The sequence below is a fragment of the Chiloscyllium punctatum genome, chromosome 19, assembly GCF_047496795.1.
Source record: "Chiloscyllium punctatum isolate Juve2018m chromosome 19, sChiPun1.3, whole genome shotgun sequence".
NCBI classification, from domain to species: Eukaryota; Metazoa; Chordata; class Chondrichthyes; order Orectolobiformes; family Hemiscylliidae; genus Chiloscyllium; species Chiloscyllium punctatum.
Window position 1 is genome coordinate 58,276,727 of NC_092757.1, and position 26,618 is coordinate 58,303,344.

Genomic DNA, 26,618 nt, shown 5'->3' on the forward strand with positions numbered 1-26,618 from the left:
AACCTACCCAGACCCATTCCCCTACACCTAACACTACGGGCAATTTAGCATGGCCAATTCACCCAACATCTTTTTTTGGACCCGGAGGAAACCCAGGCAGACATGGGGAGAATGTGCAAACTCCACACAGACAGTCGCCCAAGGTGGGAATTGAACCCAGGTCTCTGGCACTGTGAGGCAGCGGTGCTAACCACTTTAGATTAGATTCCCTACAGTGTGGAAACAGGCCCTTTGGCCCAACTAGTCCACACCGACCCTCCGAAGAGTAACCCACCCAGACCCATTTCCCCTCTGACTAATGCACCTAATACTATGGGCAATTTAGCATGACCAATTCACCTGACTTGCACATCTTTGGACTGTGGGAGGAAAATGGAGCACCGGAGGAAACCCACACAGACACGGCGAGAATGTGCAAACTCCACACAGACAGTCGCCTGAAGCTGGAATTGAACCTGGGACCCTGGTGCTGAGAGGCAGCAGTGCTGACCACTGAGCAACCGTGCCGCCCCCTGTATTTATGGCCCTGTGTTTTGGACAATACCACAAGTGAAAATATCTACACCCTATTAAACTCCTTTAAAATCTTAGACCTCAATCCAATCACATCTGAAACTTCACTTTTTGAAAGAAAAGAACCCAAACTTGTTTAGCCGTCCATTATAGTTGTAACCTCTCAGCTCTGGTGGAATTATTGTCAGATTTTCTTTTGCATCCCCTTCAGTAACTTTACATTGCTTTTGCAATATAAAAACCAGATATTTGCCCAGTACTTCAATATGTGGTCTAAGTTTCAATACAAGTATAATACTAAGTTATTTAAATACAAAAATATAAGTTATGAACCCTAATGTTTTATTTGTATTTTTAGAGCTTTGTTAACCAGCATTTTTGATTTTCATGATTTGTGAATTTGTATCATATCAGCTTTTATTTTGCAAGGTAACTTACTTATTTCTCCTAACAAACCATACCACCTTACACCCATCAGTTGCCATTTACCCGCCCAATCTGCAAGTTACTATTTGTTTACATTTTATCAATTTAAACAAAATTTCCAATTTGGTGGTAAACATTTATGTAAATAATAAATAATAATGGTTACAAATTTCATTATATTAACATTAACTTGTCAATCTGCTTCTTCAGCCCCTAACCTCAATTTAGTCACTAGTCCACTTTAGTCTTTTGAAATCTCAAGTATATTGCACCGAACTGCAATCTGTATCTGTGAGGTGGCATATCACATTCCAAATCACAAGTATGAATTTACCAGGTTATTATAATTACTTTGATTGATATTCTAAGTAAAATAGTGCACTTTTTAATGCATTGCAACACTTTATTTTCACAAGCATTTCAAATAGCAATCTAAATAGTCATTCAGGTTTTACAATATGAAAGGCAACACTTAACCTTTGAGGTAAAAAAAGTATTTTTTGACATTATGGTTTGCATCTTTCGCAAATTTCTATCACTGAGGCACGAACCAGTGATTAATACACTGTTTCTGTCTCAGTATTCATGAACAGGAGACAGATTTTGAAGTCAATACACATTGAAGGCAATAGGAGAGGATCAGCACCCATTTTATGGTGCCTCAGTAAATATCAGAAAATAACTTTCAGTAAGTGCTTTATCCTAAACAGTGGAATATGCAAATGGCCATAATACACAAATACTTTAAAAATATACACATGTGCTTATACCGATTGCCAAGGCTGGTGCTTACCTTTTCAAAATTTTAAAAGAAAATTAAACATGAAAATACTTAAACCAAACATCTAACTGATAAACTATTCTTTAGAATTTGGACTGTGCAATAGAATCAAACTAGACATTTTGTAAAATTGAATGCTCTCTAGGTGATGTTTGTAAAGTCTGCAACTATAAATACAGTGTAGTCGAGGCACCATACCCCATCTAACAGTGTACATATACCTTTCAAATCATGTTTCTTTGGAATGTCCCACTGCTAAAGTATGAAAAATTACTAACATTTCTTCTTCACTGCCTGGACAAATTTATTTGAGGCAGAAAAAGCCAGAAATAATTTTGCAATAAAGTTAACAAGATTTTTCTTAAATTATGAAAGGAACTTAATTACATTGTTGAATCATTTAAAACAGAGTTCTAGTGATTCACAAGTTAATTATTAACATTGGCTGCAATACAAATGGATGTATCATACACCAAGTACATGGATCTTCTTTAAACAATGCTTATTGCATCTCTGATCCAATAATGATGAAGACTTTTTATACAGACATTTAGAATTCCTCATCAACATTTGTGTTGTCTGAGATTGATTGGAAAAGTAGTTGAGTTACAAATCAGAATAATCAGCATTTAACTTAACAACATATGTTCCAGTACAACATCAAAAATGAACAGTCCATTACATCATAGGAAAATTAACTTACTATCATTCAAACCTTATTTTGAAATAAAATGTGAGCCTGTTTGAATGCCCCAGAATATTCTGGCTGGTTTCCATTCCATTGCACAAAATACCATATATACAAAGCAAATTTTCCAAGTAATATCCTCGATGAAAAATAAACTAACAAAAATGACAGTTACCTTCAAAAAGAGCAAGCTAAGTGGAATAGCAAAGAAAAATATTCAATGTACAAATTGATTAATCTATTTAGTTCTTTGTATTCAAAAATATAACTCTTATGCATTTTTCTTCAGAAATTACAATCTTTTAATAGTTTCACATTGTTCTGGCTTCACTTCCATGAAAAGCAAAATCTATATCAACAAGATAGGTGTCTCCGTATTGTAATTAGGAAATCTCTGCTCTTCAGAAACTTTGAAAGAGATCCCAGTGGTTAAAACAGCCACTATATAAAGTAGCAAGAAGCAAAGTACACAATCTCCACTGGGCTGGGGAAGTGGTGGGATGGGGTCTGTGGATGAGATAAGGTAAGAGACCACACTGTAAACATACTTTCTTTTTCATATAAAATACATTTAACACATTTTAACATTTTCAAGATCTTAAAAAATGACAAAGCTATTCACTGGGGTATGTACTAAAGACTAGAATGTTAGGATTAAGAAGTAGTGAAGTGGAATACAGATCTAATACACAAGGCCAAAATACTGACTCAGCCAAAACAAAGCTATAGAATATGCAACTGATATACTTCTAGAAAGAAGAAATTTGGGGTGCTTTTAACATGAATTGCTGGATGAAACAGGCAATGATGAATAAGCTATCCATTTCACATCTTACCTGACGTTCTTTTATATCAACTTCAATAAAAAGGTAGATCAAGCAGGTTTAAAATAGATTGCCAATTTACTATAATCCAATTTTCATATAGTGATAAATGTTTTAAACAGAGTTTTAAAAAAAAAACACAACATCAGGTTATATTTGGAGGGAAGGGTTTTCAGAGCACTGCTCCTTCGTCAGGTAGTTAGTGGAGCAGGATCATAGGACACAGAATTTACAGCAAAAGATCATGGTGTCATACAACTGATGCAACATATTCAACAAATCTAGATTGCTGTTTGCTCAATATAATGCATCAGTTGTATGACACTATGATCTTTTGCTATATATATATAGTATGTCCTATGATCCTGGTCCACTAGCTACTTGGCAAAGAAGCAGCACTCTGAAAACTTGTACTTCCAAATCTACCTTTTGGACTCTGACCTAGTCTTGTATGATTTTTAACTTTGTCCACACCAGTCCAACACCACCACCTCCACATCATAACTAAACTGAGACAGTGAGTAGCTTTACATTTGGGTTGATCCATGAAAGAGGGGAGAGTTACATTAATAAAGATAAAAATGAGACAAGTAAGCATCAGAAGTTAAACACTGTATCTAACTAAAAAATACACTAGTACTCACATCTAGGCAACGTAGTCAGTGTAGATCATGGGGCAGGGCCTGAATGGGTTTGAGTTGTATATGCAAGGCAGAAAGGAGATACTTTGGCAGGAGCACTATTTATAGGTAGAAACTTCCATTAAAAAGAACACTTTCCAAGTATAGTATGGATAAGAAGAAAAATATTAAACATTACTGTGAACTGTCTTTTTGCTGTGTAATTAATGGATTAATTTCCTGTATTTTTGTGCCAAAAAAGGCAATAAAAAATTGTATAGAAAAGCATTGAGAAATTGAAGGTAGACAATCGGTTTATAATAAAATCAGGAAACGAATACCCAATTTTTGAAAATTATTTTCCTTCCTGAAAGTGTTGATTGGCTCTTGCAGGATCAGAGATGGTCCACACAAACTGCAGACCCCTTGAGCCACACTTAGACGATAATTCTTAATGTAAGCCAAATGGGGTTTCATAAAGTATTCATCTGTTGGTAATATTCCAGCTAACAATTAATATAGACAGTGATGTTTCAATAAACACTGAAATATTGTAACCTGATAACCAGTGTATTATACAAGGATCAAAATGCTTAAGGACCTTCATATATTGTACTTATCCTTAAAATGGTTGGTTGATTAGTATTACCATTTACATTCCACTGCTGTTGTTTAATCTGGGATCATCTCCAGATAAGAAATGGTCTGATTTCAGTAAAATCAGCTGCAAGACAGTTGGCAATTTGATTCAGTAAATGAAGTAATAGAATGTGAATGGTTTGGTGTTTGGGTGGAGATTTTCTTCCTTCCTCCTCTCATCATGCCAACTCCCAGGTGGGATATGTTCCGTATACAGCTATATACTCCTCTCTTTTGACAAAGTGGTTACTGTGTGAACCTGTGGAATCAGTGCCAATGGATGATTTAAATGTGGAGTTAAATCCAATTCAGTTGTCAAGTCACTAACACTCACACCATTGTCACAATAAGCCTGGCTGCTTGTTGACTGAAAGCAAATAAACTAAAGAACAGAATCTATTTTCTATGCGTATATATAAATCATCTCTGAGCCACCATTGTGCTCTCCCTAGCGAAAAATGCAAGTCCTGGTTAAACAAGGTATAAAAGATTGATTCAGTATCACTGAAAATTAGGTGCATAATTTTCCACACGTCAAAGATATAGCAACGGCTTACATTAACTTAAAAATGAAACCTGTTCTTTCACAGGACTTTCCATTCTTTTTCACTGAAGCAAATTTATTAAATAATGAACTTCAGAAAATGCATTTTTCAATATAACTTGTGTTTATTTTTTGGGTTATTTTATGAAGAAAGGATGGATCTGTACTCAGAGGTTAAAAGAATGGGAGATGTTCTTATTGGAACGCAATATCCTGAGGAATGTATAGTATAGTTCCAGAATAAGGGACTGCCCTTTTAAGATAAATATGAAGAAGAATCTTTGGAAATCTCTACCCACCGCACTGTGGAGGTTGAATCCTTGACTATATTCAAGGTTGAGAAAGACAGAAGTTTGAACAATAAGGACTCAAGGGTTGAGAGGAAGAAGCAGAAAAGTGAAACTGAGACCAAGATCAGATCATCCATGATCTTACTAAATGTCAAAGCCAACTTGAGGAATCACATGGCTTACTCCTGTTCCTAGTTCTTATGTTGTACCAAATACTTCCAAATAGCCATCCAACTTCAACAATTCCATTTTTTTAAACTGCACCCTATTGTGCTTTCCTTGGCTACAAATGATAAAGCGCAACTTTGTATCATAAGGAGGATTTCAGGATGAAGACTAAAAATTTCAGGATAGAGTCAAGAATCAATCTTAGCACAAATCTGTCATCAGTAAGCTCATTTAGCCTTGATTAAGATTGGAGGCACTTCAATGTCAAGGCACTTTCATATTGATGTTAGGGCTCCAAAAGATCAGTCCTGAAGTCTGTGCTCCTCCCTCTATACTGTATCAGTGTGCAATCAATCCCTGTAGTGGGTCAATAAGAAGGAAGCCCATGTGTTCTTACTTCCAATAGGTAATTTTAAGATTGATGAAAACCAAATGTTAGACACAATTCAGAGGCAAGGAGAGCATATCTTTTATATTAGGTTATACTTTTGACACCATCAATATAAAAGTGTCTTCAACTAGGAAGACCCAATGGAGCCATGAAGTATGCCCAACAAAAGGGACATCATCCTGCAATACAGAAACATTATAAATTCAGACTCCAAAGTCACAACCATCACAATTCATTAAAAGTAGAAAATAAATATCATTCTTCAAAGTCAGTCATATGTGTGATGGTCAAGTCAGATTGTACCATGGCAAAGACCCAAATTGAGATTCTGGGTTAGCTCTCGGTTACTGGCTGGGTCACAGCATTCTGTCCAGTGCATACCCTCTTCAGTGGTGGTGCCCCTGAATATTCATCATCCTCCTCTTCCACAACCTGGTAACAAACCATAGAAAGAGTTGATCTGAAGAATCAAAAAGCATGTTAAAGATTTGCTGTTAAAACTACAAAACTTTGGTTCAAATGAAAATTCACTGAAAACCAAGATCTGTATTAACATTTTGAATGGGTCCCTATTAAATAAAAACTGAAAGAAGATTAATCTTTCTACTGCTGAATATGACACTACATTTTTCCCATTAAAATTCTGTGATCCAGTGAGATTTTCAGCCTCCCACTTGAATATTGTCTTCATTGAATTCACCAAAGAATTAGCTTATTTTGATTCATCCAATACATGAGCTTTATTGTTAAAAATGAGTTTAGTGTCAGTGGTACATAATAATTTAAAGACAGACAGCCACAAAGACCATATCCACCTTGGAATCTGGAAATTATTAATACCACTTTTCAGTTTTATTTTGACAATACTTTTTAATACTCCTAAGATAATTAATTTGCTTAAAAAAACTCAAATACGATAAATTATGGCTCTATTCTCTGGATCAATATTGCCGATAGCATCACTTTCCAAATTTCTCTCCTGCTCTGCAACTCATTCATCCTACCTGTTGCACTGCTTTCTGTACTTATTAAAGTGGTTATTCTTGTGCAACACTAAAGACAGGGATTCTACAAGGTAACGGACCATGGAAAACATCAGAGCAAGATTTTCCCCATCTGTCTCTCCACAACTGGGTGACATGTTGGCTCAGTGGTTAGCACTGCTGCCTCACAGCACCAGGGACCCAGGTTTGATTCCTGCCTCAGGTGACTGTCTGTGGAGTTTGCACATTCTCCCCATGTCTGTGTGGGTTTCCTCCAGGTACTCCAGTTTCCTCCCACAATCCAAAGATGTGCAGGTCAGGTGAATTGGCCATAGCGTTAGGTGCATTAGTCAGGGGTAAATATAGGGTAGGGGAATGGGTCTGGGTGGATTACTCTTCGGAAGGTCGGTGTGGACTTGTTGAACCGCAGGGCTTGTTTCCACACTGTAGGGAATCTAATCTAATCTAATATTCATTTTACAGTAGAGACTACATGATTAGTGACTTAAACCAATTTTCCTTTCCTAAATAAAAGAATCTGTAGCTTCCCAATTTTCATAGCATTTACATATGAGCTCAAATCCTAAGATTCACAGTGATGAAATTCACTTTTTTTTCCCATCCTCTACCAGGATAATAATTTATCCTGGTAAGCATTAAATGCGTTTGCATGTGTCATCTTAATTTGGAAACCATGGCCTTGCAGCAGGAGTCAAATTTCTGCATCAGTTTCACTTGTGTTTGATAAAAATGAATCACAGGGATAATTACACCAAAATGCACACCCACCCTAAGACTTGACTTTTATTCATTTGTCTATGTGCTTTTCCAAATTAAAATGTTGGGATCTGCACATTTAACTTATACATGTCCAAACTGATCTAAATAACCCAAGTAAAAGAAGTGCTATTTGAAAAGTTTAAATTTGGGGTTTGAAGCTTAACTCGAATGTGTGCTTCATTCTCACAACTACACTAAAACATACAAGAGCTCAGTCTTCCCCAAAAAGTAGGTGTACACACAATTGGTTCGTGGCTTACCTGAGGCTGCAAGGGAACCAGCTCCTCCTTTGTAAGCATTGGAGGGTCATCTCCTACTTCTGAGGAAGGAAGGGAAGGTTCTGTGAGAGAGAATTGAGAAATTACCATAATTTCTATCCAGACTAACCATAAATGTCCACTTGCTGAATAAGAGTCAGAAAAATGGTTGGGATCTTAGCAGGAGAAAAGAGAACTGTGAGAATCTGACTAAAATAACTTGGAAATTGAAAACCTGTTTGCACTTTATTCAAAGCATCAGGGAAACAAAACTATTTTATTATTGAATAAAATTATAAGTGAGGAACAGAGCCATTATTTTCTGTCTTAAACAGAGCTAGTTGATTTTAATGCTGAGGCCATACAGAGGACAATATGCAATGGCTTCAGGGTAACCAGCCAAGGGTCCCATTCTGAAAACCTATGCATTAACAATTGAACAGCTCTCTGACGCTCACAGTTTAGGTCAATTCTGTTAGTTAGTTGGTTGATCTCTGTTGGAACAATTAGTATTAGTGTTCAGATTGACGATTGAGGTAAGCTACTCTGAGGAAGAGCTGCAGTACTGATTGATCTGCATCCTAGTTGACAGTCAATGTTTTCTGCAGGAAAGAGATGAAGGCTAAGTACGGAGTTTTACAATGTCACTATTACTGTGTACATAGAAACAATGGGACACTTTTTTTCATTTCACCTGTAAGGAGGATGTTGGCTCTTGCTGCAATACAATTTCATGAATACCAAGTAGCCTTCAGTACCTCTCCAAGACCACTATTCTTCATGCATAGCTCTAAGCATTCTTCAATAGTGTTAGCAAGCTGATCATCTTGAATGGCACCACAGAGATGACAAAGGTGTGTGTTGTGAGGACAATTGGGGGCATCAGTTGGAAAGTGAAATGGTAAAATTTTGTGCTGTATTCATTTTAGTAGTATGAATAATATAGTAGAATATATTTTTAAGGAAATAAAACATTCAACTACGATGCTCTGGGACAATGGGCTGAGAAGTGGCAGATGGAGTTTAATTCAGATAAGTGCGAGGTTTTGTATTTTGGGAAAGCAAATCTTAGCAGGACTTATACACTTAATGGTAAGGTCCTGGGGAGTGTTGCTGAACAAAGAGACCTTGGAGTGCAGGTTCATAGCTCCTTGAAAGTGGAGTCACAGGTAGAGAGGATAGTGAAGGAGGCATTTGGTATGCTTTCCTTTATTGGTCAGAGTATTGAGTACAGAAGTTGGGAGGTCATTTTGCGGCTGTACAGGACATTGGTTAGGCCACTGTTGGAATATTGCGTGCAATTCTGGTCACCTTCCTATCAGAAAGATGTTGTGAAACTTGAAGGGTTCAGAAAAGATTTACAAGAATGTTGCCAGGGTTGGAGAACCTGAGCTACAAGGAGAGGCTAAACAGGCTGGGGCTGTTTTCCCTGGAGCATCGGAGGCTGAGAGGTGACCTTATAGAGGTGTACAAAATTATGAGGGGCATGGATAGGATAAATAGACAAAGTCTTTTTCCTGGGGTCGGTGAGTCCAGAACTAGAGGGCATAGATTTAGGGTGAGAGGGGAAAGATATAAAAGAGACCTAAGGGGCAACTTTTTCACGCAGAGGGTGGTACGTGTATGGAATGAGCTGCCAGAGGACGTGACGGAGACTGGTACAATTGCAACATTGAAGAGGCATTTGGATGGGTATATGAATAGGAAGGGTTTGGAGGGATATGGGCCAGTTGCTGGCAGGTGGGACTAGATAGGGTTGGGATATCTGGTCAGCATGGACAGTTTGGACCAAAGGGTCTGTTTCCATGCTGTACATCTCTATGACTCTATGATTTTGGTGTATTTGTGCAAAAGACACAAAATTAGCAATTAGGACGTCAAATGCATGCTGGTCTTCCTTTAAAGGGTATTACAGTACAAGAATAAGTTGTCTAGGGATGTTCTGTTTACCAACAATTGATCAATGTTGTGTAAACTTCAATGCGGGTGCATAATCTTTATGTTGAGAGTGTGATGTTAGAAAAGCGCAGCAGGTCAGGCAGTATCCGAGGAGCAGGAGAATGAGGCTTGTCGGCCAGGGGGCTGAGAGATAAATGGGAGGTGGAACAGTAGCTGAGAATATGATAGGTAGATGACGGTGGAGGAGAAGATGATAGGTTGGAGAGGAGGGTGGAGCAAGTAAATAGGAAAGATGATGGACAGGTCAAAAGGGCAGTGCCATGTTGGAGGCTTGAGACTGGGATAATGTGGGGGGAGGGGAAATGAGGAAACTGGTGAAATCTACATTGATCCCATGTAATTGCAGGGTCCCAAGACAGAGGATGAGGCGTTATTCCTCCAGGCACCATGTGATAAGGGTTTGGCAATGGAGGAGGCAGGACCTGCATGTCCCTGGAGGAGTGGGAAGGGGAGTTGAAGTCTTCAGTGGGGTTAGTTGGTGTGGGTGTCCCAGAGATGTTCTCTGAAATGATTCACAAGTAGGCATCCAGTCTCCCCGATGTAGAGGAGACCATATCGGCCATAACAGTTACAGTAGATGACATTGGTGGAGGTACAGGTAAATTTCTGTTGGATATGGAAGGATCCCTTGGGGCCTTGGACTTAGGTGAGGGGGTAGGTGTGGGCATAGGTTTTGTACTTCCTGCAGTGGCAGGGGAAGGTGCCAGGAGTAGGGTGTGGGCTGGTGGGGTCATGGATCTGACATGGGAGCCGTGGAGAGAACGGTGTCTCTGGAACGTTGATAGGGTTGGAAAGGGAAATATGTCCCTAGTGGTGGGGATAGGTCATTTCATCTCCCCACCCATATTATCCCAGTCCCAAGCCTCCAACTTGTCACCACCCTCTTAACTTGTCCATCACCTTTGCCATCTAGCCACTTCACCCCTATCACCTTCTCCCCCACCTTCATCTACCTATTTCTTTCTCAGCTACATTCACCCAACGCAACGCGCGCGCCCCTGGGTTCTTGTTCACAATTATCTAAATGGTCATTCTGGACCACATTTTAATATTTTAAAAGACAGCATGGCACCTCTGACAACTCAGCATACTCTGCGATTTGCACTGAACGGTCATCCAATTAACTACTCAAGGATAGTTTTATATATTCACAGTGATTGCACAGTAACAGCCAATATAATTCCTGTTGCTCTCCATACCTTCCATGCTTTCCTGCCCAAGCATGGGAGGCTGAGAGTCATCTGCTTTAAAATCAGACAGAAGCGTTGGGCTGACAGGTTCACTTTGCTCCGGGCTGGGGCTTGAGTTTGTACTGCTGTCCACTTTTACCTGGTAGGCATCTGATAAGGAGCTCTGATTACTGGTCTCATCTGAAAGATTAAAACACACAATCATATTTAATCAATCTGAAATGATCATTAGAAGGAAAAACATTTCCAATCATTTAGGTACAATGTATGCCCATTAATGTTATAAAAAAGCAATTTAATAAGATTTTCCCCGAGTTCCTGTCCCTGCTTCCCTGGAGACACTGACTCCTGCAAGGTTACATGACCAAGAAGTTTGGCTGTTCCCAGTGACCACTTTTCATGTACAAGTCAGGATAGTAAACACCATCAGGTTGTTCCACAATATCTGACATCAAAGCCAAGCTAATCTCTGTTCTTTCTGATCTGAACATTTATACACACTTAACTTAGTGAATGAAGGCTAAACACGGAGCTCACAAAGACCCTCAGATCAAATAAGTGGAATTAGGATTAAGCTGAGAAATCCCCATCATATTTGCTAGTTTGCACTGCACATTTGAATGTTGCTGTTATTAAATGGTGCCACTGTAGGAGTCCATCCATCTCTTCATTGAAGAAAGAGCTTGAGTCTGGTGATTACTGCATAAATTACAGGTATTTACTACTGGAAGTCCAAATAACAAAGGGTGTTAACACAACCAACCTGAAACTGCCCTCACTTTGTGCCCTTTATTGCATTTTGTTTATTCAGGAATGATGAAGGGCTTTTGCTCAAAATGTCAATTTTCCTGCTTCTCAGATGCTGCCAGACCAGCTGTGCTTTTCCAGCACCATTCTAATCTAGACTCTGGTTTCCAGCATCTGCAGTCCTTGTTTTACCTCGTTGATTTTAACCTTACTGTGAATCCTCTTGCAAGAATGCCTGCCTTGAAGAAGTTTTCCTCTTCTCTCTACAAGAATCCATAAGAATACTCCTGCCAAACGCTTATTCTTCATTAGTCCAAGAACTTTGACCAAATACAGTTTTTAATTTTGACACGACTGATACCACATAACGAAATACTGATCAAGAATTACATCTTGGATTGAGCATTTACTCACATTTACTCATTGAGCTAACATTGTGTTACTTTTTCAAAATAATAGTCAATTTACTAGTATTTACTTTGTAGTCAGCATAACAAAGATCATTGCACCAGTTGCACTGGACATTAAACATTTCATATTTTCTATTTTCTGTTATAAATCATTCACTTATTCCTTAGCTTCCCTCCTATGGTGGTGGTATGTCACTGTCTACTCACAGCATTAGAGTTGCTGCAGCAACATGCATGTTGTATTCTGGAGCTATGGATAATGATGGTAGAGGCTCCAACATTCTTTCTATCACAAGGATGTCAGGAATCTCTCCCACTCCTACCATCTGCCATTATGGTATGTTGGAGGAATTTGCAGGTTTCCAATCTGATTGGCCTTCTTAGGATTTGCTGGATAAGGAGGGTGTAATTATAAGTGTGGGCTCATTCGTAACTCCTGGCTCAGAGATAAGGATGCTGCTTCTTGCACCACAGATGCCCGAAGCCATTCCTTTAAAGTAGTGTTGACATTTAGCTTCAGTGAAGTTTCACGACACTTTCACTCTTTATGAAATTTCAGAAAAACTATTTATACACCTGTTTTTCAAAATTTGGGCAATGTCTTTTCAATCATTTAATACTAAGATGATGTTTTGCTGGTCACATATGTAGGATTTTGAGATAATGAATCAAGGTTGTCACAGAGCATTTCTGACAGAAATGTTAATGTTCTTATAATAATTTGGTGATATTTAAGCTAACAACAAAATTATTGTCCTATTTTAATGTGGCATTGCACATGAAAATATCAAGTGGTAAGATTTTGTTTACACAGTTCATTATCATTCAGCATTAATGGTAAAGTAGTGGGATTATTATTATGATACTGAACTAGATTAGCATCTCAAATTCCACTAGGCAAGTTAGGAAATTTAATAGCCAAAGATTTGGTAATATGTGGAATGACAATGAGAGAAAAAATAGATTTGAAAAACGTAACTAGTTTCAGAAAAAGGTACCTGTTATGCAGGTCTGACCTACATGTGACTCTAGTCCTCTACTTCTAGTTTGATTCTTGAAGCCCTTTGAACTTATTTTACAAGACACTTAATTGTAAACAAAAATTAAATAAACCTTTCAAGGGGCCCACTTAGCATTACTTTCCCAGAACAACAATATGCAATCTCTCCAACATTGCTCATAGCTGAAGAAAATAAATCAAATCAAATCAAATCAAATCAAATCGAACAGTGCGTGCAAAGGGTCATCTCAGAGCATCAAGTACTAACATTTTAAACATACTTACCATTCAGTTCCAGGAGGATGGGGGAAGAGCTGTTATCTGAGACAGGCAGCAGCTGGAAGCCTTTGTCTCCCTTTGTACTTTTTGTTTCAAGACTGTTCTTCGATTTTGCTTTGTCCTAAGGAGTTAAGAAATAGGAGGAGTAGACCAGTTGGTCCCTTGAGCCCACTATTTTACTATTCATTTGACTAAGTGGACAATCTCACATCTCCTTTTATCATAATCCAGCTGCCAAATTTTTATACTCTACTTATATACCTTTGGAGACTTTTTGTATCCTCATCACAACTTTCTTTACTGTCAGTAGCAAATTTGATTATAATACAGGAGGTTTCCCTGTTTGGATTATTGATACAGATTGTATTTTGTCAAGGCTCTGATCTCTTCAGCACTTTTACCACAGCTTATTACATCCTTAAAGAACTCCAATACGTTTATTAGTCATTATTCCCTTTAACAAAACCATTTGGACTCTGTCAGACTGGACTCTTATTTTGTTTTATGTGGAACAGAGAGGATGCAGCAAAAGAAAGGAAACAGATTGCAGAGTAAAGCAAAGCATTTTTTAAACTCATTCTTCATTCTTCCTTCCGTACAGAAATTGAACCTTGCACATTTTTCCACTAGAAATGTATTTGGAAGTAATTCCAGTTAACTTTTTATTACATTCAGTCCACAGAAGGCTGGTGAAAGTAATTCCAATAAATACTTCACCCCTCTGCCTTGATCCACCTTTTGACCCTTCCACTTCCATCCCTGGTACACCTCTACTAAATATCAATACAGTATACAGCCGGTTAATACCATATTATCCAATGTGTAATTATCCCCACAGTAAAAAGAATTTTGAGTTGGTGGCACATCATAATTACAACAGACTTTTCTTTACAAATGCAGTGCAAAGAGGCAGGGACAAACTAAATTAAATACTTAATTTCTGCACTGAAAACAAAATGCTGCAGATTACAGTGGGTCAGACAGCATCAATGGAGAAAAAGCAAGCCAACATTTTGAGTCTAAATGACTCTTCATCAGAACCGACGTGAAATGTGAAGGGGGCAGCATTTATGTAATAGTTGAGTGACGGTGGTGGGGGGGGGGGGGGGCAGAAAAGAGTGCTTCAGAGAAAGGATGTTGATAGTTCAGGTCAAGTAATCAGATGTTTAATCAATTAAAAGCTGTTTCTTCAATTGCTCTTTAATAAGACAACAAAGGAATCGAAGCAATGACAGTAGCCTTCAGCCCTCATTTAACAACAGTAACTTATATTTATAAAGCATTTTCCCAAGGCACTTAAGAGGAATTTAATAAAAGGAAATTTAAAAAATTGTTGAACTAATGAATAAATTATCAGGAAAGGTAACTAAAAGCTCAGTCAAAGAAGTTTCAAGGAGTGTCCTAAAAGAGGTAGAAGAGGCAAAAAACTGGAGGGGTTTTAGGAAGAAATTCTGGCGTTCAGGACCAAATGAATTTTGATGTAGCTAAACCTGATGATAAAACAGTTACTTGAAAGTGAGGCAGTGACAAATCAGTGGAAGGCATTCAACAAGAGATAGTGAGATTTCATGGCAAGAATTTCAATTAAAGATAAAGGGTGTGATAAACAAATCCAGAGAAACTTGCCTGTCATGGACCTTAAAGAAGAAGATAAAGAGAAAAATGAAAGCTAATTACTGATAATGAGGGCTTAATACAGGTACTGCAGGAAACCTAAAGGTCGTAAAGTGTGAAATTAAAAGGAAACTAGAAAAAACAATTAAAACTCATGAAATATTCAAGTAAAATCCAGGAAAAATATATTTTCTAAACCTATAAGAGAGATGGGATAATTATTGGGAAAGTTCTAAGGGATAGTATAAATCTTAATTTATCTTCAGAAAGGCAGTAGATTAAACAAAGACCATTGAAGGCAAGTATGCCATATGCCTTCCTGACCATTAGAAAGCATGGATTTCTTTTTGGAAAGTTGTATCTTACTAATTTGATTGAATTTTTTGACAAGGTAATGAGGATAGTCATGGGATTAGTGTATTGAATGTGATACAGATGGATTTTAGTGAAGCCTTTGATAAGATCCCACATGTCAGACTGGCCACAGAAGTAAGATGTATGGAATTTAAGATGAAGTGACAAGCTGGAGCAAATCTGAATCATTCAGAGTTATTAAGGAAAGGATAATGATCAATGGAGTTTTCAGACTAGAAGCCTGTTTCCAGTAGGCTCCCACTGGATTCAGTACTGCATACCTTGTTTTTTGTACTTGTATCAATTATTTGGATTTGAATACAGGTGGTATGATGAAATTTGCAGATGATACAACTCCATGGGCAATTGTATTAATGAAGAAGAAAACTGCTGACTACAGGAGGATGTCAATGGACTAGTCAGCTTGAAAAAACACAATGGAAAACGGAGTTCAATCCAGAAAATGTTGGTTAATGCATTTGGAAAAGGTTAAAAGACAAGGGAACACACAATGACTAGCATAATACCAAGAGATCTAGAAGAACAGAATAAATATATGTCCACTGATCCCCAAAGCTGACCTGACAGATAATGACATAATGTAGAAGGTATATGGCATTATTGCCTATATAGAATATAAGATGTGGAAAATAAAAGTAGGGAGATTATGCTAGATTTGTATAAATGCAGATTGTGCCACAAGTGACATATAGCATGCAGTTCTGGTTATGGCATGAGAAAAGCCACAAAGGATATTGTCAAACATATTGTCTAGAGTGGAGAATTTTATGAGGAAAGACTGGATAGTTTGATCATTGGCTAGTCTCCTTGGGACAGTGGAAACTGAAGTGTATAAAATTATGATGAGTGCTCTAACGACCTTAATTCCTTGGTTGAGAGGGCAACACCAGAGTAGCATAGATTTAAAGGTAATAAGTACGAGATGTAGAGAATATTCAAGGGGAGATGTTTTCATTTGGAGAATGGTGGAAAGTGAAACATATTGGTTGCAAGCAAGGTAGAGGCAGAAATGCTCAATGCATTTAAAAAGCATTGAGTTTAGCTCTTGAAGTGCTGCAGTTACAAGGCTAGAGACCAAGAGTCAGAATGTAGAATAAGGCTAGAAAGCTCTCTGAGCTCCAGTGAAGACATAAAGGACCGAATATTCATTTCTCATGCTGTGAATTTTTAATGATATCGATGGAACGGTTGAAGGCATGGCTACTAATGGGGAGGTGAAATGAGTGGAATTTACACAAGAGTATGCAGTTTCTCCAGGCCTCGTTGGAGATAGAGAAAGATCTTGTTAACGAGATAGAGAAGTAAGGCTTGAAGTTTAAACTGGTGGCATATGGATGATTGTCTATTTTTGTGAAGAGGTTTAAAAATTAACTAGGTAGTTTTTCCAGAACCATAACATGTAAACCAGTAAGCAACTCCTGGAATGTTGATGAAAGTTTGTACTTTGGGATTTATGGCTAGAGAGAGGAAACATTAAGTCATTAGCTTATCATAGTCTGGAATAAGCAAGCTTTTTACAAATTTATTTCAAATATTTTTGGGCGAAGTTCAAAGGGGACTTGACTTAAGTCAGATACAATTTGTCTCTCCTAGGAAAAGGAGGAGATGTTCAAGGCTTGCGTAAAGATTTGGAGCTCGGGTGTCAGTTGCCGCAGTGGCAACTGCTCAGTGGCAGCACTATGGCTCAGTGTTTAGCACTGCTGCCTCACAGTGCCAGGAACCCAGGTTTAACTCCAGCCTTGGGTGACTGTGTGGAGTTTGCACATTCTCCCCTGTGTCTGCATGGGTTTCCACAAGGTGCCCCAGTTTTCTTCCATAGTTCAAAGATGTACAGATTAGATGGACTGGCCATGCCAAATTGCCTCATTGTGTCAACAGGTTTCCAGGCTAGGTGGATTAGCCCAATCCATGAGTTATGGAGTTAGCCCATGTTATAACTCTCCATAACATGCGGAGTTATGGAGACAAGGTGGGGTGCTACAACTGGGTGGGATGCTTTTCAGAGCATTAGTGCAGACTAAAATGGGCCAAATAGCCTTTTTCTGCACTGTATGGTTTCTATGATTCAGTGCAGTGAAGGACATAATTTATCTCAGTGACACAGTAGTTTGTGAAAATTCCAGTTTAGGAATATTTGGTTGGAACATGAACTGGCTATTCAAAGCTGAGCAAGTCCAAGATCTCAGCTGTAAATGTCAAAGGAAGAAGCAGTTAATTCAAACCTACAGGTCTGATACAGAATGGATATTTACCTGTTTTTTTTAGTGACTATGAAGTTTTGTGTTGGGGAGTAGATGGGATTTTGTTTCGGTATATGTTTTGATATTTTTCAAATCATATACAGATAGCTCTGTTTATGTTATTTTTATTTCTTTTGTACAATGAATAACTATTTTACTGTTAAATCTATGATTCAGGGTGTTTATGTCTGAGTAAAAGACCACCACATTAAATTAAATTAAAAATTCATCAAGCCAGTTTTCATTTTGGGATCTGACCTATCCAATAATAACATCACTTGGGATCACAGCACTCCTCAGATACTGAAGTTGTTCATATCCAGATAAGAAAGATCTGAACAAAATCCAGACCTGGTCTAATAAGTGGAAAGCAATATTCAAGCAACACAATTGTCAGGTAATGACCAATGCCAACTCCACAAAATCTAAGCAGCTTGATATCATCCAGGATAAACTGCTTGCATGACTAGCATTCCAAGAATAACCTTCAATGTTTACTCGCTTTACAACCGCTGCAGCAGTGAATGTCATCTACAAGACATCTACTGATTGCTGCAACTCACCCAGGCTACTTCAATTATACCTTCCAAACCTGCAATGTCTGTCATCTAAAAGGACAAGAGAACCACCATCTGCAAGCTCCCCTCCCAAGACACACACCAACCTGACTTGGAAATACATTGCTGTTCCTTCACTATTGAAAAGTTCCTGGAAGTCGCTTCTTAACTGCACTGTGGATGTACCTACAGCACATGGACTGTAGCATTTCAAGACGGTGCTTTACCACCATCCTTTCTCAAGTGGGCCAGTGGGCTGAGGAGTGGCAGATGAAGTTTAATTTAGATAAATACAAAGTGCTGCACTTTGGAAAAGCAAATCTTAGCAGGACTTATACACTGAATGGTAAGGTCCTAGGTAGTGTTGCTGAACAAAGAGACTTTGGAGTTCAGGTTCATAGTTCCTTGAAAGTAAAGTCGCAGGTAGATAGGATAGTGAAGGCAGCGTTTGGTATGCTTTCCTTTATTGGTAAGAGCATTGAGTATAGGAGTTGGGAGGACATGTTACGGCTGTACAGGACGTTGGTTAGGCCACTTTTGGAATATTGCATGCAATTCTGGTCTGCTTCCTATTGGATAGATGTTGTGAAATTTGAAAGGATTCAGAAAAGATTTACAAGGATGTTGCCAGGGTTGGAGGATTTGAGCTATAGGGAGAGGCTGAATAGGCTGGTGCGGTTTTCCCTGGAGCATAGAAGGCTGAGGGGCAACCTATTAGAGGTTTATAAAATCTTGAGGGACGTAGATAGGATAAATAGACAAAGTCTTTTCCCTAAGATGAGAGAGTCCAGAACTAGAGGGCATTGGTTTAGGGTGAGGGGAAAGATATAAAAGGGACCCAAGGGGCAACTTTTTCAGGCAGAGGGCAGTGTATGTATGGAATGAGCTGCCAGAGGGAGTGGTTGATGCTGGTACAGTTACAGCATTTAAAAAGCATCTGGATGGGTAGATGAATAGGAAGGGTTTAGAGGGATATGGGCCAAGTGCTGGCAAATGGGACAAGGTTAGGTTGGGATATCTGGTCAGCACAGATGAGTTGGACCGAAGGGTCTGTTTCCGTGCTGTACACCTCTATGACTCTACGTGGGTTGGACAATAAATGTTGAACCAGCCATGTTTTGTGAAAAAATAAATAAAAACAAAACTTACCAATTGAGTCATTCGGGGAGCTCGAATATCCTTTGGAAAGAAGGAGAAAAATCAAAAAGTTAATTGACTGTCAATTATCAATTACAGTTTTTGTTTCTTAAGTGACTGCTGGAATCACCAAGCACTTTTGCCAAAGCTTGTTACATTCTCAAAAAAATCTAATAGATTTATTACTAATAATTCCCTTTAACAAAACCATGTTGACTTTGTCTGATTTGTACTCTGTTTTTGTTTTAAGTGGAACAGACAGGGTGTGTTATCATGACAGATCTTGAGAAAATACTGACAGAAGCCTGATTGATCTGAACTGCAATATTGCTGAACAAAGAGAAATGCTTTCAAAGCTACATCTTGCACTTATCAGGGCAAATTTCACACTTTCCCAACAGTTTATAAACAGAAGAAAGGGAAAACCTATTGGTTGGCAATATCAGTTATACTTACATTGTGAAATATTTTCCTTTCCTCTAACCCAGGAGTTGTGATAAAATAACTTAGTGCAACTTACTCTTTGGTTTGCAATTTTTCTGCTTATCATATTAAAACTTCCTTACATCAACAATGTAATATAGCTCCAACATCAATATCTGGTACTTAGTTTAAAGTCAGGCTGTTTTGTGCTGTAGGACCAAATCCATGATATTACACTATAGACAAGAAAAAAAAATATACAATTTAACTGAATAAGCATGAAATATGAAAGGTGTAATTTTTCACCTCTACCCACCTCTTTAGGGTCAGTCACTGGTACCCATTTAAAGATCCGCAATGATGTATCACCCACCGTCACCCATTTCTTCTCCCTGTGGTAATTCAGAGTTCACTGTCAATGAGCTGAATTTTTAGGAGACTTGAGATTTAAAGTTCAAATAAATGTCATGCGAATCCACACAGACTAATAAAGATACAGTCTTCGCTGGTGACTGTTAGAAATGTAAACAGTGCACGGCAGTGATCACAATAGTCACAAAAAGCTTCTGTCATAAAAACTTAAGTTCTAAGGTTTAAAATTTCTATTAACTGATGCACAGTCAGAATCTGTCACATTGGGGAAAATATCGACAAATTGCAACACAAGTATATTAAAATATGTACAAAAAAAAAGTGCTAGTTACATCCCGCTCATGTTGACTGGAGTTGCTGAAGGAAGTTTACAAACTGACCAAGAGCCAGAAATTTACAACTACTGGCAATCTGCCAAAACAAAAATCAATACAATTCTTATTGACCTGACTTCACTATATATTTACAGCAATTATGTCATGCTACCTTAAAGGGTCAAACAAAAACATGATTTTGCTGTAACAAGTGATTAGCAGTCTAGCTTCCAGTTTGCCATGGACAACCCCAAGAGAAGTAATGTATATGGTGCCAAATTGCTTCAAGACCATAACACTTAATATCTTTTATATAACTTTTTAAAATTAACCTGCAATATACTCAAATTGAAAATTGATATTTTATACTGCATTGGAATTCAAGAAATTATTCTCATTAATAACAGTTATATTTGGCACAAATTGGTAACTGGGATTATGATGTGGTTGCATGAACAGAGACCTGGTTTAATCAAGGTCAGAGGGATTCTTCATATTCTTGTTTTACCCTGGAATCATCTTTACTAATTCACCTGTACCCATCTCCTCTTATATCTCTCAAATTAGCTGTGAATATTTTTCAAATTCAAAGTCTTCTGGTCTATTTCCATAGTTGTTTTAAAAGGAATTATATTGAACATATAGAATATAGAACATTACAGCGCAGTACATCGGCCCTCGATGTTGTGCCGCCCTGTCATACTAATCTGAAGCCCATCCCACCTACACTATTCCATGTACATCCATTTGCCTGTCCAATAACGACTTAAATGCACTTAAACTTGGCAAATCTACTACCAATGCAGGCAAAGCATTCCATACCCTTACTACTCTGAGTAAAGAAACTTCCTCTGACATCTGTCTTATACCTATCTCCCCTTACTTTAAAGTTGTGTCCCCTCGTGTTTGCCGTCCCCATACTTGGAAAAAGGCTCTCCCTGTCCACCCTAACTAACCCTCTGATTATCTTGTCCATCATTGGGCAGATGACCTCTTATACCACTTACTCCACTTCGTTTCTTGTCAGATTAAAGTCATTGATTGCAAAAATTCTTCTTCGCTATTTTAATGTTATATTTTCCTCGCTTTACATTATGATAAATAACCTTTTGAATATTACCACCCTATTTTTGTTAAATACCTTTGAAATTTGCAGCATTTCTCCACCTCCTTCTCATTGTTTTAAGCTTAACATATACTTCCAACAATGCAACAGCTCTCTATCTCTCTCTCACACACACACACACACACACACACACACACACACACACACACACACACACACACACACAGAAAGCTAAATAGGATTATTTCCAGGATCAGTTAGCAAATTATTTCCGTTTAACATGAAACAGAACAACCTCAATTATCCAAACGAAACGGGCAGGGAGCATTTTGTTTGGTTAACTGATTGCTTACGATCAGATCAGTTATCCGAACAAAGGAAGCCATATTGAACATAATTACGTAAAAAAGCATGTTTACAGATTTTTATTTCTTTCAATCAATAAAATGTATACAAACACTGGATACTGGGTTAAAAATTCATGATAATTTACAAATAAAATCACATTTTGACTAGAGTGTGACTGAAGTCTATGAAAGCTTTCGCTGATATTTTCCTCAGTTTTTCCCAGTCCTCAACACCAGCCGCATCTTTTTGTTGTGTCATTCCACTGCCCAGACTAACCAAGTGTTGTCCCTCGCTCCTCAGTGACCGCTGAGAACTTTGAGAGAGAGACAGGTGCAAAATACAAGGAAAGCATGAAAGAGAGGGAAAGTTTTTTTGCTGACTTCAGCTTCCATCTCTCATTAATTTTTTTTTAGGGAGGGCAGTAATGTTTTCCTTGTGTTTCGTCCCATCATGTTTTCCTCGTGACTATTTTCACGTGAGCCAACTCATTACGATTTGGTCTCCCCATCAAAAAAAAGGTTACGTTAAATTTTCTTGTCAGCTGAAAGATATTGAACTATTTTTTGTTTGAGAAAAAAAAAGAGTCATCATGGGATAACGGGAGAAAAAAACAATGGAAACTAAAAGTGCGAGTGCATTTTTTGATTTAACTCTCTAGAGAATGAGCTGAGGAAAAAAAATTGTTGGGTTTTCAAAACGGAGCGAGTCAATGTTGAGCGGGAATCTAGTTGTTACAGCGCACAGCCTGGGCTTGCACATATGTTGTTCTTATGTGTTCACATTCACAAACCTTTGTCCTCGCGGAGAATAAGTATTGGTGAGCCTCTGTGAGCTGCCTGTATTTCTCGCAAGACAAAGCTTTTCACCATGCCTCAGTGTGACATGTGATAATAAATTCAATTCAATTCAATTGTTTGGATAATCTGAAATTCAGATTATCCAATGTTCAGATAAGTTGTTCTGTAATATTAATCCATATTAGTGTGTGTCTCCCTTCTCTTTATCTTTCTCTATTATTCCAGGGCAATGGAAAATGGTCAGGGAAAGCTAGTCCAAGTAAAAGCCATGCATATTCTTTTGAAAGGAGAAGGTACAGCATCCACAGTTCGTCCATTCTGACGATGAAAAGAAACAAAAATCAAAATGAAATAGAAATAAGAGACTTCTACAAATGTAAGGAGCAAAATTCAATTATTAACCAGAAACATCATGGAAAGTACAGAAGAGAAATGAAACGTTTATAAGGGAGGCAAAAGCATTATGAGAAAAGATTAGCAAGCAAAATTAAATTGAACCATAAAACATTCTATTAAGATATAAATTGTAAGAACTGCAGGGACTGGAGTGCATAATCTTGACCTGTAATTACATTGAAATTTACATTTTAAATTTGCTTTGAGCATTTGATTTTTGTTATAGTGTCCCTTTAGAGGGCTGTTAACTTTTAATTAGGTTTAATTGATTTTAGTTAAATATTTATTTAAAAAGTATGAAGCAGCCATTTACAGAAATTGAATCATAATAGTATTGTTACTGGACTAGTAATCCAAAGGCCAGATCGAAAACTTTGTAAGGATCTCGAGGTGGTGTGTGCATACCTGTGGGTTTGAAAGTTCAAGTCCTATCTGCCACAAAAGGTGTGTCAAAGCATGTCTGCGTTGGTTACATTTAAAATAGAGCATCAAGTAGCTATTTACAGGACCAGCATCGTAGTGGTAATGTTACTGGATGAGGAATTCAATTGCCTGAACTATTATTTTATAGGGGTCTATGACACAGTTGTAATGTCTCTCCAGACCAGAACATCTGAGTTCAGGTTCCGCTGCCATGAAGGTATGTCATTAAAAAAAATCCCTGTTCAAATATGTTAAGTGTATAAAAAGAGACAGATGCCTCATTAGAGAGCTTGTATCTTTTAAAATTTGGGTTTGTTTCCAAAAATGTCATAGAAAGTAAAAGCAGTTAGCTTTGGTCATATTAGAGACCAAAAGAAAGTCTTCACGTAGAGTCAAGTAGCATTGTAAAAGTATGAAGTGTATGCTTTTCACGTACTTTCACAAAGGAGTGGTTGTTGTGGTGGTGAACTCAAAAAGAAAAAGTGGAAAATTATGAAAAACCAAAAGAACTGCAGATGCTGGTTCGATGGTTCTGAAGAAGGGTCACTGGATTTGAAACATCAACTCTGCTTTCTCCCCACAGATGCTGCCAGACCTGATAAGATTTTTCAGCTATTTATATTTTTATTAGCAGGAAATTATGAATAGGTAATAATAAATAGAAAAGATATGACAAAAAAATTTGAATGACTGGAAATTGATTTGTCCCTTGATCCAGATGGAGTGTGTGCTAGGTTGTAAAAAGAAGCAAAAAAAAAGTGGAGGAATTGGTCACATTATTTCAATCTTGGAGATTACTAATTTTGAATTGAATTGAATTTATTTTCATGTGTACCGAGGCACAGTGAAAAGCTTTGTCTTGCGGGAAATACAAGCAGATCGCAGAGTTAAAAAAAAGCACAGTGAAAAGCTTTGTCTTGCGGAAAATACAAGCAGATCGCAGAGTTAAGTAGCATAGATAAGTAAATAATAGGTAAACAGCGGCAAAAACAAAACTACTGGTACATTCAGTATTCTAACAACAGTAGAGTAGAAACTGTTTCAAAACCAGCTGGTGTGTGTGTTCAGGCTTCTGTACCTTCTCCCCGATGGTAGAGGTTATAGAATAACATTGCCAGAGTAGGATGGAGTTTTGAGAATGCTGGCGGCCTTTCCTTGACAGCAGGCCTGGTAGATGGATTCTATAGATACCAGGAAGTGATACATCCAGACAAAATGCTCTCAATGCCACACCTATAAAAGTTGGCAAGGGTATTTCGGCGTCATGCCAAATTTCCTCAGCTTCTGAGGAAGAAGAGATGTTGTTGGGCCTTTGTAACCAGTGCGTCCACATGAAGAGTCCAAGAAAGCTTGTTGTGGATGACTCTACTTGTTCCATCTCTGTGCTGTTTGTGTGTGTGTGTGTGTGTGGGGGGCATGAGTAACATCCCGCCAAAATTCAGTAATGAGTTCCTTGGTTTTGCGGTCATTGAGAGCTAGGTTGTTCTCAGTGCACCATTTTACCAGGTCTTCCGTCTCCCATCTGTAGTCTGTTTCGTCGCCAGCTGAGATTCAACTGACTATGGTGGTGTCATCAGCAAACTTGTAAATGGCATTACGGTCATAGAGATGTACAGCACGGAAACAGACCCTTCGGTCCAACCCATCCATGCCAACCAGTTATCCCAACCCAATCTAGTCCCACCTGCCAGCACCCGACCCATACCCCTCCATATACCCATCCAAATGCCTTTTAAATGTATTAGTCTGGTTTTTAGCATTAAAGAAGGGATAGGCATAAACTAAAACAAAACACAGATTCATCACTCTAATGTTGGTAGTGAGAAGTTATTGGAGTCCATTATTAGGAATAAAATGAACTTTTGTTTTTGAAGATATTGGTTAATCTAAGGAAGCGAGCATGGACGTTTTGCAGACAAATCATGTCTGAGTAACTTGACTGAATTAATTGATGAAACAAGAAAAGGTTGATAAAGTTCATGCAGATGTACATGCAAACTTTCAGACAGCATTTGATAAAGTATTGCATAGTTATTACTTTGTTACAATACAGAGGCTGACAGCCAAACCAAATCAGCCTTATTATCTCTGTCTTGACAAGAGTAAAATTAAACCATTGAAGACTTCAATAGTTATTCCAATGGGTCCTAACCAGAATTGTGAATAACCAGTCCCAGAGTTTATGAATAATTAATTCCAGATACCAGTTTTGTATTTTAACAAAACAATTTAACTATGTATTCAAACACAATAACTTTAGCAGAGGAAACATAAACAAGATAAACTGTTTAAAGTCTATATTTTAAACACAATACATTTGCTTTTAGCCCCTATTCACATAAAAGACAGACAAACAAACAGATATAGTGAAGGGATAACAAAAATAACAAAACCAGCCAGATTGCTTAAATGGCTTTCATGATATGTTGTATCACACGCATAAATGTGAACTCTGGTTGCTTTTCTGGAACTGTGAATTCAGGTCACCTTCTCAGTTCAGGTATAGATAGTAATACTTCTAACTCAGCTTTCTACCCTCTCAGCATCCAAAGGTGGTGCGGCAGATTAGGCAGAGAGCTTTCAAATCTTTATGCTATGGCGTCAGCCAAGGCACATCTTCCCTAAAACCACAATTAAAGCAAAACAATTTCAATTCTCATTCCACTCACAGAGTCTCTTCCAGACTTGTAAGAACCAATTCCCAGGTTCTGCCCTTGTTAATAGCCAATTTCTGCTGTTAAACACAATGCTCTTTCCAGGGTCTCTGTGATTGGAGAATCCCTTTTAATCAAGATTCAGCCTGCAAATAACCTCCAGGCATGGCCTCTCAAACAAACTAAAGCTTATTTGTTTGTTCTTTCCTTTTTACCACAAGCTGTCCCAAAGTCCACAAGTCATTCTCAACTTACAATTCCTAGTTCACAGCTACAAATCAAAATTTATAAAATTGGGTTGGAATAAAACAAAAAATAATGAAAATCAGTGAGTGTTCTAACAATGTAGGTTTAAGTAGTGGAATTAAAATGGTGGCTTGGATACAAAATTGATACATGATATGAAACAAAGC

At 37.9% G+C, this 26,618-nt stretch overlaps 1 protein-coding gene across 4 annotated transcripts in view; it reads right to left on the reverse strand.

Annotated features, from left to right (window-relative positions):
• Positions 1-1,321: 1,321 nt before the first annotated feature.
• LOC140491370 (B-cell CLL/lymphoma 7 protein family member B-like) overlaps positions 1,322-26,618 on the reverse strand; it is a 39,190-nt gene continuing 13,893 nt past the window's right edge. For 2 of the 4 annotated variants that reach the window (XM_072589455.1, XM_072589458.1), the window contains 6 exons: positions 20,152-20,227; positions 19,425-19,454; positions 13,496-13,610; positions 11,063-11,233; positions 7,908-7,987; positions 1,322-6,316 (listed from right to left, as the gene is read on the reverse strand). In XM_072589455.1, coding sequence (XP_072445556.1) covers positions 6,218-6,316; positions 7,908-7,987; positions 11,063-11,233; positions 13,496-13,610; positions 19,425-19,454; positions 20,152-20,227 — 571 coding nt within the window. In that variant the 3' untranslated portion in view covers positions 1,322-6,217. The remainder of the gene's footprint in view (positions 6,317-7,907; positions 7,988-11,062; positions 11,234-13,495; positions 13,611-19,424; positions 19,455-20,151; positions 20,228-26,618) is intronic. The other 2 variants (XM_072589456.1, XM_072589457.1) reach the window with 2 other exon arrangements.